Source organism: Hemitrygon akajei, chromosome 4, assembly GCF_048418815.1.
Source record: "Hemitrygon akajei chromosome 4, sHemAka1.3, whole genome shotgun sequence".
NCBI classification, from domain to species: domain Eukaryota; kingdom Metazoa; phylum Chordata; class Chondrichthyes; order Myliobatiformes; family Dasyatidae; genus Hemitrygon; species Hemitrygon akajei.
The window spans coordinates 98,957,902-98,973,938 of record NC_133127.1 but is presented as its reverse complement, the minus strand read 5'-3'; the positions used below and the strand labels follow the sequence as shown (position 1 = coordinate 98,973,938).

Below are 16,037 nucleotides of genomic sequence, written 5' to 3'. Positions count from 1 at the left end.
TATTCATAAAAAGCTGAATGGATTGTTACGTTGTTACTATGGGCGGCAGTATGAGAAAAACCCTAATCTGGCAAATTTCTACCCCTCGACTGAGTCAGGATTATCTGTTCAAAGCGAACCCCCGATGTCCCAGGTTAAAGCAGGTTACAGCACCGGCCTCACAGCACCTGCCCCCGAAGTCCTTGCCTCGGTGCCCTTCCCGCTATTGGTTCAGGCGCGCAGTCTCCTTACATCAGTCCACCGTCCCAGCCAATCGCGTGCGGAATTTCCCGCGATGTCAGAACGCTCGTCCGCCGTTGGCCAATGAGAGGGCGATCCTGAAGTAACAGCTAATGCGCCCAATTTGGGTTTGTACTCGCCCCATCGTTGACTTCTTACGGTCCCGGGAGCTGGTGAAGCAGCGGCCGGCGGCATGAATGCCAGTGGCGGAGACATCGTGACCTCGGCCCGTCTGCTCGTGGAATATGTGGACTCGCTGCTTCCCGTAAACCCGCTGCAGGGACCCTTCCACAGCGCCTGGGACTACATGCTGAACAACTACACCAAGTTCCAGATCGCCACTTGGGGTTCCCTCCTCGTTCACGAGCTCACATACTTCACCTTTTGTTTACCTGGCTTCATCTTTCAGTTCATACCCTATATGCAGAAGTACAAAATCCAGCAGGTAAAATGGACTGGTGGGGTTGGGATCGTGGGGGGCTTGTTGTCTGCCCGTCGAAAAAATGGACATTTGTGTTCAATTTGCTTCGGGGCGAAGTCTTTGTAAAGTTGTTTCAGAGTAAACTAATTTATGTGGTTGCTTTGAGCCCAGTTGAGTGGGTAGATATAACCCGGCTTGTATTTATTCTTTATTCCTACACTGAACATCAAAATCAAATCCCTGCAGATGCTGGAAATCTGTCGAAAGATTTCAAACTCTTCGACAGATCCCGCCTGACATGCTCGAGCCTTTTCTGCATTCTCTGTTTCTGTTTAAGGGTTTGGACATCAACGAGTTGCTGGCTGATCGCCGTCTGTAACCCACCGCTGTCAAAAGGCCGCCGGGTGATGCAGAGGCCAAGTCGCCTTTGGCAGCCCCATGCCACTTGGGTGCCGGGGTTCGGGTTCACACCTCCGCATCTGGACCGCAAGCTCCTGTACAGTACTCCGTTCAACTCTCTTCAGGGTGTCTTTGGCAAGGCCATCGTTTTATTGCCGTTCATGGGGGGGGGGGGTGTAGACTGAATGGACCCCTTTGACCTATTGTAGATTTGACGTGAAGGTGTTCATCCAGCTGTTGAGTTTCTGGATTTTGACCTGCTTCAAGGTAATGCTATCCTCTGAACGCTATAGCTTTCCTATCCTTCCCAGCAAATACAAATGAGAAGTACCATATCCAATGTAGACATCTCCTGTCTGGTATGGCTCCACACATTGTTACACTAGTTGTTAAGAATATCCAACCCTAAAACTTGTACAGGCTTAGAATGTATGGCTTGGTACAAACATTTGATCTATCTTCAATAAAAAGCAATTATTGATTAACATCACAAACATGCAACAGATTTCACAGAAAGTCTTCAAAGTTCCTCCTGAGATCTCTCTTAACCTGATGTGTTAATGACTGGCCATGCCCAAGTGAATGCAATGCGCACCTGTAATCAAAATCAGTGACTTTAGTCGCTGTCTGCATGGTTTATGGATTAGACAGGGTGATTGTGAAGGAGAAGGCATTCACAGGACTAGTGAGAGTTACTTCAAATTACCTAGCAGATCTGGCAATGTGATCTACATTCACATTAGGGATAGTCAGCATAGCTTTGTGAGGGGCAGGTCATGCATCAGAAGCCTGATTGAATTATTTGAGGATGTGACAACAGGATGTAGAACTGGGCTGACAAGTGGCAGATGGCCTTTGACCCAGTAAAATATGAAGTGATTCACTTTGGAAGGGTGAATTTGAATGCAGAATACAGGGTTAATGGCAGGATCTTTAGCAGCGTGGAGGAACAGAGGGAATTTGGAGTCCGCATCTGTAGATCTCTCAAAGTTGCCAAACAAGTTGATAGGGTTGTTATGAAGGCAGATGATCTGTTGGCCTTCATTAGTTGGGGGATTGAGTTAAACAGTCGTGAGGTCATGTTGCATCTCTGTAAAACCATGGTTGGATCACACTTGGAATATTATGTTCAGTTCTGGTTTCCTCATTATGGGAAGGATGTGGAACCTTTAGGGAGAGTGCAGAGGAGATCTACCAGGATGCTGCCTGGATTAGAAAGCATGTCCCATGAGAAAAGGTTGTCTGAGCTAGGGCTTTTCTCTTTGAATAGAAGGAAGATAAGAGGTAACCTGATAGAAGTGTAGGAGATGATAAGAGATATAGATTGACTTCATAGCCAGAGACTTTTTTCCAGGGTGGAAATGGCTAAAATGAGGGGGCATAATTTTAAAGTGATTGGAGAAAAGTATGGGGGGGGCTGTCAGCAATAAGTTTTTTTTTACACAGAGAATGGTGGGTGCATGGAACACCCTGCCAGGGGTGGTGGTAGAGGCAGATAGTTTAGGGCCTTTTTTTTAAAAAAAGCTCTTAGATGGGCAGGTGGATGATAGAAAACTAGAGGATTATGTAGGAGGGAAGGGTTAAATTGAACTTGGAGTAAAATCAAAGCTTGGCACAACATAGGGGCTGAAGAGCCTGTGCTGTGCTGTGCTGTACTGTTCTGTGTTCTCTCAGACTGGACCTCCCTTCAGCACACCACTTCTTTCCTTCCCTCCACTCCTACAACAAAGTCCAGTCACAGCTACCTTTCCCATAGGCTCCCAACTTCACTTCCTTCAGCAGCTGATCATAAATTATACCCAGTGCAAGGCCTATTTGCTATCGTATCATGCATTTGGTCTCATTATATGCAGAATTTTGTAGAAGTGGGAAATTTAACTGTCCCCACTGTGTCTCACCCATTTCCAAATGTGTTACAATTTCTGGACCACAGAATCTTGCAGCATAGAAACAGTAAGTTGGCTTAAGTAGGTTAGATTGCAAACCAGCCTCTCTTCAAGGTAACAACACACACAAAATGCTGGTGGAACACAGCAGGCCAGGCAGCACCTATAAGGAGAAGCACTGTCGATGTTTCGGGCCGAGACCCTTCGTCAGTTTCTCTTCAAGGTAAAGTTATTTTCTTGCAGGTATTTGCAGGAAAATACAATAGAATTTTGTGAAAAGCTATACATGAGCAGATAAAGACTGACAATGTGCAAAAGAAGACAAATTGTTGTAAATAAAAATAATACTGAGAACAAGAGTCCTTGAAAGTGAGTCTAGGTGATAGAATCAGTTCAGAGTAGTGATCAGTGAAAGAAGTTATCCACTCCAGTTCAGGAACCTGATGGTTGTAGGATAACAACTGTTCCTGAACCTGGTGCTGTGGATAGCTTTATTCACCACGCCCTGAACTGATTCTGTCACCTAAGGCTTCTGTATCTCCTGCCTGATGCTGGTAGTGAGAAGTGAGCATGGCCTGGATGGTTGGGGGTTTTAATGATGGGTGCTGCTTCCATCTAAAAGTACTCAATGGTAGTGAGGGCTTTTCCTGTGATTGCCTAGGCTGTATTCACCACTGGTCTCTTCCATTTCAGGGCATTGGTGTTCCTATACCTGGCAGTGATACAACCTGTTACGATACTTTCCACAGTGCATCTACAGAAATTTGCAAATTTCTTTAGAACATACGAAATTTATGCAAACTTCTAAGAAAGTAGAGGCACTGTCATGCCTTCTTTGTGATGACACTTGTGCGCTGGTTCCAGATCAAATCCTCTGATAGTTAACGCCAAGAAATTTAAAGCCGCTGACCCCCTCTACCTGTGTTACCATACTGAGGACTGGCTCATGGACATCCAACTTCCTCCTCCTGTAATTGATAATCAGTTCTTTGATTTTGCTGGCATTGAGTGGGAGGTGGTTGTTGTGGCAGCACCATTCAACACGATTTTCAATCTCCCTTCTATGTGCCAATTCGTCACCAACTTTGATTTGGCCGACAAACATTGGTGTCGTTAGCAAACTTAAATACGACATTGGATCTGTACTAACCATACAATCAAACGGTCGGCTAAGCACACAACACTGTGGTGGACCGGTGCTGATGGTGATGTGCAGGAAGTATTCTTACCAATCTGTACTAATTGGGTTCTGCCAGTGAGAGAATCAAGGATCTAGTAGCAAGGGGAGGTACTGAGGTCCAGGTCTTAAAGATTAGTACAACACACATAAAATGCTGGAGAAACTCAGCAGGCCAGGCAGCATCTATGGGGAGAAAAACACCCTTTTCCATAGATGTTGCCTGACCTGCTGAGTTCCTCCAGCATTTTGTGTGTGTTACTTAGATCTCCAGAATCTGCAGATTTTCCCATGTTTGTTCTTGCAGATTAGTAAAGACTTCTGAGGGGATGATAATGTTGAATGCTGAGCTGAGGTCTATGAAGGGTATCCAAATGTTTGCAACTTCATTGTCCAGGCCTTCTAAAATGTAATGGCATCTGCTGTTGACATGTTTGACAGTACGCAAATTGGAGCAGCTCTTTGTCACCTCTCAAGCAGGAGTTGATATGCTTCATGACCAACCTCTTCTTGAAGCATATCATCACCATTACCCCCTTTATCAAATTCTATCAACATATCCTCCAATAACTTTTCTTATATATGTGTCTAGTTTCCTATGATATGTACTCTGCTATGTGGTAATGTGTGCATTAGAATCAGGTTGAATATCACTGGCATATTTTGTGAAATTTTTTAATTTAGTGGCAGCAGTTCAATGCAGTACATGATAATATAGGGAAAAAAGTGAATCAATTACAGTGAGTATCTAAGTGTATATTAAATAGTTTATATATTGACCAAGACACACAGGCATGACGTTTCCTCTTCCCCAACCTACTTGTTTCTGGATTTGGTTACTCTGATACATCCCTGAGATTCTACACATAAAAGTAGCTTTTTTAGTGCTATGGAGCTTATTCAGCAGTTATTATAATAGTGCAAACGCAGAAATAATGTAAAAAGTGAGGTAGTGTCCAAGGGTTCAATGTCCATTTCGGAATCGGATGGCAGAGGGGAAGAAGCTGTTACTGAATCACTGAGTGTGTGCCTTCAGGCTTCTGTATCTCCTTCATGATAGGGCATGTTCTGGGTGCTGGGGGTCCTTAATAATGGACATCGCCTTTCTGAGGCACCACTCCTTGAAGATGTCTTGGATACTACAGAGGTCAGTACCCAAGACTGAGTTAACTAATTTAAAAACTTTAAGTAGCTTCTTTTGATCCTGTGTAGTAGCCTCCTCCCATACCAGATAGTGATGAAGCTTACCTAATATTAAAAGGAAATCCCCCTGTATTCTAATATGAATTTATTTGTGACTCTTCTTTTGAACCTAGACTTTGTATTCAGCAGCAAAGGGGCAGAATTTGTCCCCGACCTCAAGAATTTGCACTCAGAGGTTGAGTGGGTTTGGACACACTCTTCCTTATTCCTGTGTATCCTTGAGTCAGATGCCATCAATGGGAAATAAACTTTTCACATCCTCTATATCATACTCCACCTCAAGTTGGGCTTTGGAATTCATGTTTATGTATTGACCAAGACACACAGGCATGAAGTTTCCTCTTCCCCAAACTACTTGTTTCTGGATTTGGTTATTCTGATACATCCCTGAGATTCTACACATAAAAGTAGCTTTTTTAGTGCTATGGAGCTTATTCAGCAGTTATTATAATTTTACATCCTGCTTAAAAACTCACACTTCCAGCAAGTTATATGTTTTCATTTGCATTAACAGTGAGAATAGGGATTAAAATATGGGAGTTGATATATTATTAATTGTATTGTTTGCAGCTATGAAGACTGCCATAGCACATCCTGTGGAGAAGCAGGGCTGATGGTTTATTAGCCTCCATGGATGCTGCCTGAGTTGCCCAGTTCCTCCAGTATTTTGTGTGTACTTGCTCAAAATATTTGAAGTGCATTTATAATCAAAAATGTATAAGTTATACAACTTTGAGGTTCGTTTGCTTACAGACAGTTGCAAAGCAAGGAACCCTTAAAGAGCACAGTTAAAAAAAAATAAAGTCCACCCCCCCAATGCGCACAGAGAAATAAAGAGAGAAAAAACAGGTCAGACAAGTAATAGAAACGAACAATTCCGGGCCCAGATTTTATTGCTGAAGAAGTCGTTCTCTCTTTTTTTTCGTAATTTATTTTTTTTATTGAAGTTCATCATCAAACAAACATTTCCATAAGATGTATTTCAGACATTGTACATATATATCATATAATCATATATATCACAAACCTCCACAAAGTATTTATCTGAGGTATACACTTATAGAAAAGAGTGGAAAGAAAAAACAAGCAAAAGGAAAGAACTATGTACAAGTAGGGAGTGATCTTTTTTTACAACAGATTCATTGATTTGTGAGAATAAAATCAGGCCTATGAGGCATTATGTAGTTAAACCATTTTTCCCAGTATGAATCAAATTGTTCCAGCTTATGATTAACAGATGCTGTTATCTTCTCCATTTTGTAAATGTCCATTGTAATTTCCATCCATGTATTTAAAGTTGGGCTCTCCTGTGATAACCATTTCCTAGTAAGAGTCTTTTTACCAGCCACCAACAGTATATTCATTAAATATTTATCTCCTTTCAACCATTCTTGAGGTATATATCCAAAATATATGGTCTTACTCTCCAAGGGTATTTCACATTTAAAGATGTCTTGTAGGGCATTGTGTATCGCCCTCCAATAGTTTTTGATAACAGGGCAGTCCCAAAAAATATAATGATTTGCATTTTGATTTCCATAATTTCTCCAGCAAACAGGGAGGTTACTATCATAAAGGGATTTCTGAGAGGGTGTAATAAAATATCTTAATCAAGTTTTTCCATCCAAACTCCCTCCATTTCTGTGAACTGGTACACTTCCACTGATATCTCCATATTGTCCATTCTTCCTCAGATATAATTATCCCTCCTTCCTTCTCCCATTTTGTTTTAATGTATGAAGTAGAATGTGTTTTAAGATTTGACAACCCCTTATACATGCTTGAAATGATTCTACCATTATCTGAATTATATGCTTTTCTAAAGAGCTCTATCAAGCATGTATTTGCCTTGGTTACATTTTTAAGCGTCTTATTAACATATTGTCACATCTGTAAATACCGATAAAAATCTTGTTTTTCTAATAAGTGTTTCTCTTTAAGCATTTCAAAACTGAACAGTGTTCCTTCTTTCATTATGTTGCAAAGAACTGTTATTCCTTTAGCTGTCCAGTCCTTAAATCTAGCACCCAATTTATTTGGTGTAAAATCCGAGTCATATGCACACCACTTAAGAATTGCAATTTCTCCCTCCAGATTATATTCTTTTATAGTAGTTTTCCATATTTTAAGAGTCAATTTCACCCATGGGTTATCAATAGTATTTATGTACCTTTGCAGGTTGTTATCAGCCAAAATTGCTTGTATGGGGATGGGAAGTACCCGCTCCTCAATGTTTTTCCATTGAGCGTCATATGATGGGTTGCACCAACATATCACAGCTCTCAACTGTGCTGCAAAATTATAATCTCTAAGAGAAGGTAGGCCCCATCCCCCCTTTTCCTTTGCTAATTGCAAAGTTTCGAGACGAACTCTAGGCCTTTTACCCTGCCAAATATACCTTGATAGCATCTTGTTCCATTCATTGAATTGATTTTGATTAATCTCTATTAGTAGGGTCTGAAAAAGATTATACAGTCTGGGCAGTATATTGATTTTAATAGACTCAATCCTTGAACTGAGACTGAAAAAAGGAATCAGGTTCCATCTTGCCACATCTTCCTTAATTTTTTTATATAAAGGCTGATAATTATATTCTGATAATTTTGCCAAATCTTTTGGCATAATGATGCCCAAATATTTGAAAGTCTCTGTGTGCCATGCCTAGGGGTATCGACTTTCAATTTCTGTTGGTGGGCTATAGTAATATGAAAGTAATTGAGTTTTATCTATGTTGATCTTGTATCCTGATAATTGACCATATTGTTCAAAGGATTGCATCAATTTAGGCAAAGAGTATGTTGGTTGCTCTAGATAGATCAAAATGTCATCCACATAACAAGCCAATTTATGCTCTGTCCCTTTAATAGTAATTCCCCTGATATCTTCATTTTGTCTGATGTATTGAGCTAATGGTTCCAGATATAACGTGAAGAGTAGCGGTGACCATGCACAACCCTGTCTCGTGCCCCTTTCTAGGGTAAGACTATTTGATAAATATCCATTGATTTTAATCCTAGCAGTAGGATTGTCATATAGTGTCTGTATAGTTTTAATAATTGTGTCTTGGAAACCAAATCTATGTAAAACTCTGTAAAGAAAATTCCAATTAACCGAATCAAATCCTTTTTTAGCGTCACTATTGCTTCAATTTTATTTTTTTGTATATGATCCATAATGTGAAGTGTCCTTCGTATATTGTCCTGTGCCTGGTATTGTCGTATAAAACCTGTCTGATCATTACATATCAGTATGGGTAGAAACTCCTCTAATCGTTTGGCCATGATGGAGGTAAATAACCTATAATCTACATTAAGAACAGATATTGGTCTAAATGACCTGCATTCCATTTTATCCTTGCCTTCTTTCGGTATAGCTGAGATTATCGCTTCCTTCCAACTGGGTGGCATTTGTGCCTTTTTTAGAGGCCAGTTTAGTGTGGTGTTACGTACCCATGACACGTGACAGTGGTGTACTTGTCACGTGACTGGTGTTGAAGCTATACTGGACTTGAGGTAATGGTCTTGTGATGGTGGAGTGACGTCATTTTCCTGCCAGTAGAGGTCATGTGACAGGTTTTTTTTTACAGGGTATAAAAGGAGGACCCCTTCCTGTGAGGAGGGGCAGTTTGTGGCTGGATTTGCCATGTTGACTTCATGCCACTGTGTGATTTAATGTTATGACGCAGTTTAGTTGAAAGATGAAGTTTTATTTAATGCCTAAAGTTTAAAAGGTCATTGCCAGCAGTTTCTTTATAATACTGCTAGTTGAGAATTAGTGGAGAGTGAAGATCGGAGTTCGGGAGTTAAAAGATCGAGGAAAGTCGATTTCGACGGTGAAACAGGTTCGACCTTGTTTGATCCTCATTCGGAAGGAATTCGTTGACTGTCCCTGTGTTAATCCCTGTGAATAGCAGAAAGGATTGGGAACAGTTTTGTAAAGGAAAGGTCAGTGCCTTTAAGCCGTTTCATTTTTCACCGTCATAAAATTCTTCGTGGGAAAAGTTCGATTTGGAACCGCGGCGAGACGACTTGAAAGAGAATTTAAATCGTCTTAAAAAGTCTCTCTCTTAAATGGACTGTAAGCATTTTGAACTTTTGCAATACTACTTTGAAGAACTGTTTTTGCAACATTGCTTTAAGAACTGTTTAAGCTGCCGCACAGCAGCTGATTTCCGGTTACGTGAGTGGTTTGTTTACTTTTGGGAGTTTGTTTTTCAGTGTTTAATAAACGTGTTATTTGTTATAAAAACCCCTGCCTCACTCATATATTTATTGTTGCTGAATCCGTAACAGTGGTGAGTAAAACAGAAATTAACTCATTTTTAAATTCTTTGTACCACTCTGCCGTATACTCATCTGATCCTAGTGACTTGCTTAATTTAAGCCTACTAATTGCAGCTTTTAATTCAACTTCAGTTATGTCAGCAGTCATCGTTCTATTTTGTTCTTCGCTTAAAGTGTGTAACTCTAGAGAATCCAAGAAGGTGTCAATTTGGGTTATGCTTCCCCCTGGAACTTTAGAATATAGAGTTTTGTAAAACACTTCAAAAGCTTCTTGAATTTCACTGAGTTTATTTTTTTAGTCATTTTCGTTCTTGGGTCCCTAATTCTATGAATTGTATTTTCTGCTATCTTTTTTTTCAGTTTCCATGCCAGTATTTTCATAGATTTCGATCCACTTTCATAATGTCTCTGTTTCAGAAACATTAAGTTTTTCCTGATTTCTTGCGTAGCCAAATTATTTATTTCATTCCTAATTCTTTTAATTTCCCCTAATGTATCCTGTGCCAAATTCAATTTGTGTTTTTTTCTTTAGTTCCTTCAGCCTATTTTGTAATTCTTCTAATGTTTTATTCCTTATTTTTTTCTTATGTGAAGGTATCGCTATAATTTTCCCTCTTAAGTCAGCCTTCAGAGTATCCCATAAAATGGGAGGTGAAACCTCTCCATTATCATTAAATTCTAAGTAGAGACCAATTTCTTTTTTAATTTGTTCCTTAAAGTACGGATCATTGAGTAGACTTGAATTTAGTTTCCACACAGTATTCTTTGGTTGTAGGTCAAAATCAACAGATAAATATATAGGTGTATGGTCACTTACATCTATTGTCCCAATTCCACAGGTGTTTATTTTGTCTTTGTCTTTTCCAAATGTTATGAAATAGTCTATTCTTGTATATACAGAATGTGGAGCAGAATAATGAGTGTAATCCCTTGTGTCAGGGATCCTCAAACATCCTCAAAAAGTGTATTAACTTTCTTATGTAAAGATTTAGTTTCATAGGTTTTTCTATTGGAAGAGTCTAAGTTTGGTTGTAATTGTAAATTTAAGTCTCCCCCACATATCAGGAGACCTTCTGTTTCCATTACCATAATATCAGTAACTTTCTGAAAGAAACCAGTATCACTTCCCGGGGTTGCAATTCAATAGAGTAACTGAATTGCTGTCTATATTCCCCCTTACCAGAATGTATCTGCCTTCTTTATCTCCCATTTCGAATACTTTTTCAAAATTTAGCTTACTTGAGATAAGAATAGCAACTCCTCTCCTATGTCCTGATTTATATGAGGAGAAAAACAGATTAGTGAAGCCCATTCTCTTTAGTTTTTTATGCTCATTATCACTTAAATGAGTTTCCTGTAAATATACTAAATGGGCTTGTTCTTTTTTCATTTTGGATAAAACTCTCTTACGTTTGATTAGATTTAATAGCCCATTTACATTAAAAGAAATGAATTTTACCTTGTCCTTAGCCATCTGTATTTATCTGTCAATGTATCATTGAAATTAGAACAAAACTTAATTGATCTACTCCCTGAACAAATAAGAACCAAGAAACACAAATAATAACAAAAATGGCAACAAATGTATGATTCCAAAGCTGAGGTCTCTAGTAGATGACTCTGCGTTGAGCTAGAGGAAATATCTAGCTGTGGGGGATAACCCCTCCTACTTGTGAGTTGAGGGTATTTCTTGGAATAGGTATATCACTGTGTACTTTTGCTTCTGTTTAGCTTCTCAACATTTTTAAAGTTAGCCAAACCTTATGGCTCTTCTGAAGGGGGTGAGGACTGTCTTTGGGAAACTCCCGGTCTCTTCCTGATATGTTTCTCTCGGCCTCCTCCCGTCTCCTGCCTTCTCATTTCTCGCACTATTTCCCAAGCGGAGTGGGATAATTCCTCAGCCAGGCTTTCCCTCGTTTTGGTCGTGCTGACGGGCAACCTTCTGACCTTCATGTCTGTAGTCGCCTCTTCCACTGTCTGGTACAACCGTGTCCCGTTGTCATAAAACACTCGAAGTTTAGCAGGGTACGGAGTTTGAAATCTAATCTTATTTTGTTTTAGTACTCGCTTTACTTCAGAGTAGTCTTTGCATTTCTGGAGGACTGTGGGGGGGTAATCTTGGTCGAAATATATATATTATCCTCTAAAAACACTCTCTTCTTACAATTTACCTCAAAAAAAGGTCTTACTAATAATGATCAAATTCCCGTGCTTTCAAACTACCAGTCAGCTGTCACACATCTTCAGTAGCGCTACCTTAAACCAGAAGTTTTCTTACTAACTGCTCATTGGTGGTGTTCAGGGTTTCCTTCATCATGCAGTAGCTTCCTCTCTGTTTTCAGTTCTCTCATTCATGCAAGCCCTAGGTGGAGACTCAGGAATACAGTCGGCTCTCCTTATCCGCGAGTTCCGCATGCGCAAATTAAACCAACCGTGAATCGAGAAAACCCAGACCTTTTGTCTTGTCATTACACCCTAAACAATGCGGTATAACAACTATTTTACATAGCATTTACATTGCGGTGGTGGCAGAGACCATGGATCTGCGCCTGGAGTTTCCAGGGCGCAGGCCTGGGCAGGGTTATATGGGAGACCAGCAGTTGCCCAAGCTGCAGGCCTTCTCCTCTCCACGCCACCGATGTCCAAGGGAAGGGCACTAGGACCTATGCAGCTTGGCACCAGTGACGTCGCAGAGCAATGTGTTGTTAAGTGCCTTGCTCAAGGACACAAACACGCTGCCTCAGCTGAGGCTTGAACCAGTGACCTTCAGGTTACTAGTCTGATGCCTTGCCCACTAGCCCATGCACCAACACATTTACATTGTATTAGGTATTATAAGTAATCTAGAGATGATTTAAATTATACGGGAGGATGTGTGTGGGTTATCGTGGATCGGGATTGAAAAAAATCGGAAGTTCTCTTACTCAGTAAGTCGGAACAGGTACATCCAGTATTACTTAGCGTCAGTTAGTCAAGCGTTTGTCTTAGTATATAGTATATATTTTACCTTTCTATGCATATAAAATGCTTAAGAACATATGTTTCAGCGCCAGTGTCAGGAACGGAAGTGACAGATCGCTCCCGAGCGCGCTCTCTATTCGTGCCGGGTTGATGTGGAGGATCAAAAACCCAAAACCCAATAATTAAACCACTGTGTTGTTTAGTAGTAATTGTAGCTTTCATCGGGGCAGGGCCTTTCTCACTTTATCCTTTAAAATTGTTCCAATCGTTGACCGACATAGCTTAACACTTTTCCAATGTCGCTTTATTATTTCTACTTTATTTTCAATCGTGATTATTTTCATGAACAGAAATGCTGTGGATTCAGATCTCTACCGCCAGGTCCTAATGTCCACCGCACTGAGACAGGTTAAATAAGGTCTGGGGTTCTGCTGGGTCCTAAGGTCCACCGCACTGAGACAGGTTAAATAAGGTCTGGGGTTCTGCTGGGTCCTAAGGTCCACCACACTGAGACATGTTAAATAAGGAACTCAAGCATCCGCGTTTTTTGGTATCTGTGAGAGGTCCCGGAACCAATCCCTCACGAATAAGGAGGGCCGACTGTACTGACGCACTCAGCTTCATTGCTGTTTTCGTAATAACTTTTTTTTTGACCAGTCAGGGTTGTTAGCCCGGAGTTGAACCCCCAAACCTGGAGGACCAGTAAACCATTCTTAGTCTGGCCTCTACCCTTTAACCTATTTGACATGAGTGACACAAAGCCCTAACTCCAGCCAACATAGCTCTCCAAACCCCGACAAGGTTGTGATCCTCTTGGAGGATTTTGTGTTGCTGAACTTTTCCAGCATCTCAAAATCTTTGTTTATGTTTGCTGCTCTTCAGTGAAGTTTCTTCGATGTATTCCTACCCTGAAAAAGTTTAAATCTTCTCTTTGATGGGAGTTCAGTGAGACCCTCTCTCATCCCGCACCAGTGTGAACTCTGCTGCTCTCCAACTCTTCAACCATGTGCTCACCAAAACTTACTGACCGTAGCCAGGTGAACTTTCACCTATTGCTGCTGCCTGCCTAGATGAGTTCTTCTTGCATTGTGTGTGGCTGTTGCTCAAGATTTTCAGCGTCCATAGAATCTCTTGTGTTTAGACATATTAATTGACTGACTCCCATGTTTAATTATACAAGTCCACACATAAGAAGTTGATGTTAGGTTTACATAAAGAGCACCACATTAACAGTAGCACAAACTACTGCAGATGCTGGAAATCCGAGCAACACACACAAAATGCTGGAAGAACTCAGCAGGCCAGGCAGCATCTATGGAAAACCGTACAGTTGACGTTTCAGGCCAAGAATCTCTGTTCCTGATGAAGGGTCTTGGCTCAGAATGTCGACTGTTTCCTCTTTTCCATAGATGCTGCCTGGCCTGCAGAGTTCCTCCAGCATTTTGTGTGTGACCACATTAACAGTGATAGTTCAGCTGTCTTTATTGGTGCCATTTCCTCCACATATACATTTTTGGGCCAATTCATCATTTTAAAGGATTTTATCCCTTTCCCTTTCAGTTGTATCTTTGGTGTAGAGTCATGGTCATAGAGTGCAGAAAGAGGCCTTTGGCCCAGTCAGGCATCCATTTACACTATTTTCAGTTTTCCTCCTCATACTTGGAACCAGAATCAAGTTTAACATCACTGGCATGTGTTATGAAATTTGCTGTCTTTCTGGCAGCAGTACAATGCAATACATAATAATAGGGAGAAAAACTGAATTACAGTGTGTGTGTGTGTGTGTGTGTGTGTGTGTGTGTGTTTATATAATTAAATAAGTAGTGCAAAAAATAGAAATAAAAGGTGAGGCAGTGTTCATGGGTTCATTGTCCGTTCAGATATTGGACAGCAGAGGAGAAGAAGCTGTTCCTGAATCATTGAGTGTGTGTCTTCAGGCTTTTGCGCCTCCTGTCTGACAGTAGCAATGAGAACAAAGCATGACCTGGATGACAGGGGTCCTTAATGATTCCCTTACATACTACCATTTACCCACACAATGGCAGTTTACAGTGGTTAATTAACCTATCAATTCACACATCTTTGGCGTGTGGGAGGAAACCAGAGCACCTGTGGGGAAACCCACATGATCACGTGGAGAACGTACAGCAGAGGTCAAATCTGGAGCTGAGAGGCATAGCATTGATAGCTGTACTAGTGTGCTGACTGCTTGTTTTTCCTGATGTTCTATAGGCACTTTTTGCCGTTATGGCCTTTTTTCTACTAACATTTTGAAACTAATTATGATCAGCAAGGATCTGTCAAAATTGTGCACAACTTCACTGTTCTAATTATTTTGTAGAAATAATCGCATTGCCTTATTGACCTTTATCTAGACTTTAATAAGACCTGCTGCATTTTTAAATCAAAACTTAATGTTTTACATGTCAATGTCCTCAGAGGAGCAACCTGTTCAAGACAATAAGTGTAGATAGGGCAGTAATGAGAACATTTTACCCATCTAAAACCAGAGGGTATTGGTTTGAAGTGAGGAGCAAGAGGTTTAGATGGAACCTAAGAACATTTTCTTTTCCTCTGGAATGGTGGTTGCAATCTAGAAGGCTCTGTGTGAGTGGGTGGTGGAGGCAGAAAATCCATGTGGTCCGCAGCGAATGTGCACACCACTCAGAAAGTGTCGAAGATCAGGACCGAGCCTGGGTCACTGAACAGCTAGTAAAGCTACTGTCACTGTGCTGCCAGCCCTGTTTGGTCCCGTGAGGGGAAACACTTCCAGCAATTAGCCCATTGAATCTTCCTACAAAGCCTTACTGTTTCAGTTGGATTGATGTTTCCATTTTGAATACGAGAGCTTGACTGTTGATTTTTGGTAGCTGTTTGTTCATAGGGGCCAGCACAGGTGAACTCCACCTTCAAGTGAGCTACAGTGATCAGTAGAAATAACTGTGGCCACTTATCACCTTTGGGGTCACATACTTCTATCTCCTGAGATCTGGATTTAGCTGGATTATAAACCTTTCTATATTAATATAGTTTACATGTATCTGTGCAGAATCTGAATGTGTTTTGGAAAGACTGGGAGAAAAGTGTTTCTGTGTAAATGTACTCATGAAAGTAAGTGGCTTAGTCCCCCAAAGTAAACAAGCCTTTAAAGCTGAACGCGCACTAGATTTGGTCAATGGATCTAATAGGCTAGCAGTCTTTGCTCTTTTAATGCAAGTTTTTCCAGTGTTATATTATCTTCTGCATTGTTCCTTTCCTTTCTAGGACAAACCAGAAACTTGGGAGAAGCAATGGAAGTGTTTCAAGATGCTGCTGTTCAACCATTTCTGCATCCAGCTACCCATGATCTGTGGGACCTATTATTTCACTGAATATTTTAACATCCCCTACACTTGGGACACCATGCCAAGATGGTACTTAATTTATTCCCTTTTGGCATAAGTCATAGAGTGGAGTCTTATACTATGTCCATGCCAGTCAGTGGATAT

General features: G+C 40.7%; 1 protein-coding gene across 1 annotated transcript in view; it reads left to right on the top strand.

The window, feature by feature from the left end:
- Positions 1-331: 331 nt before the first annotated feature.
- The window catches only part of msmo1 (methylsterol monooxygenase 1), a 29,382-nt gene continuing 13,676 nt past the window's right edge, over positions 332-16,037 (top strand). Inside the window, exons 1-2 of the mRNA XM_073043085.1 lie at positions 332-664; positions 15,814-15,962. Of these exons, the coding sequence (XP_072899186.1) occupies positions 413-664; positions 15,814-15,962 (401 nt within the window). The 5' untranslated portion in view covers positions 332-412. The remainder of the gene's footprint in view (positions 665-15,813; positions 15,963-16,037) is intronic.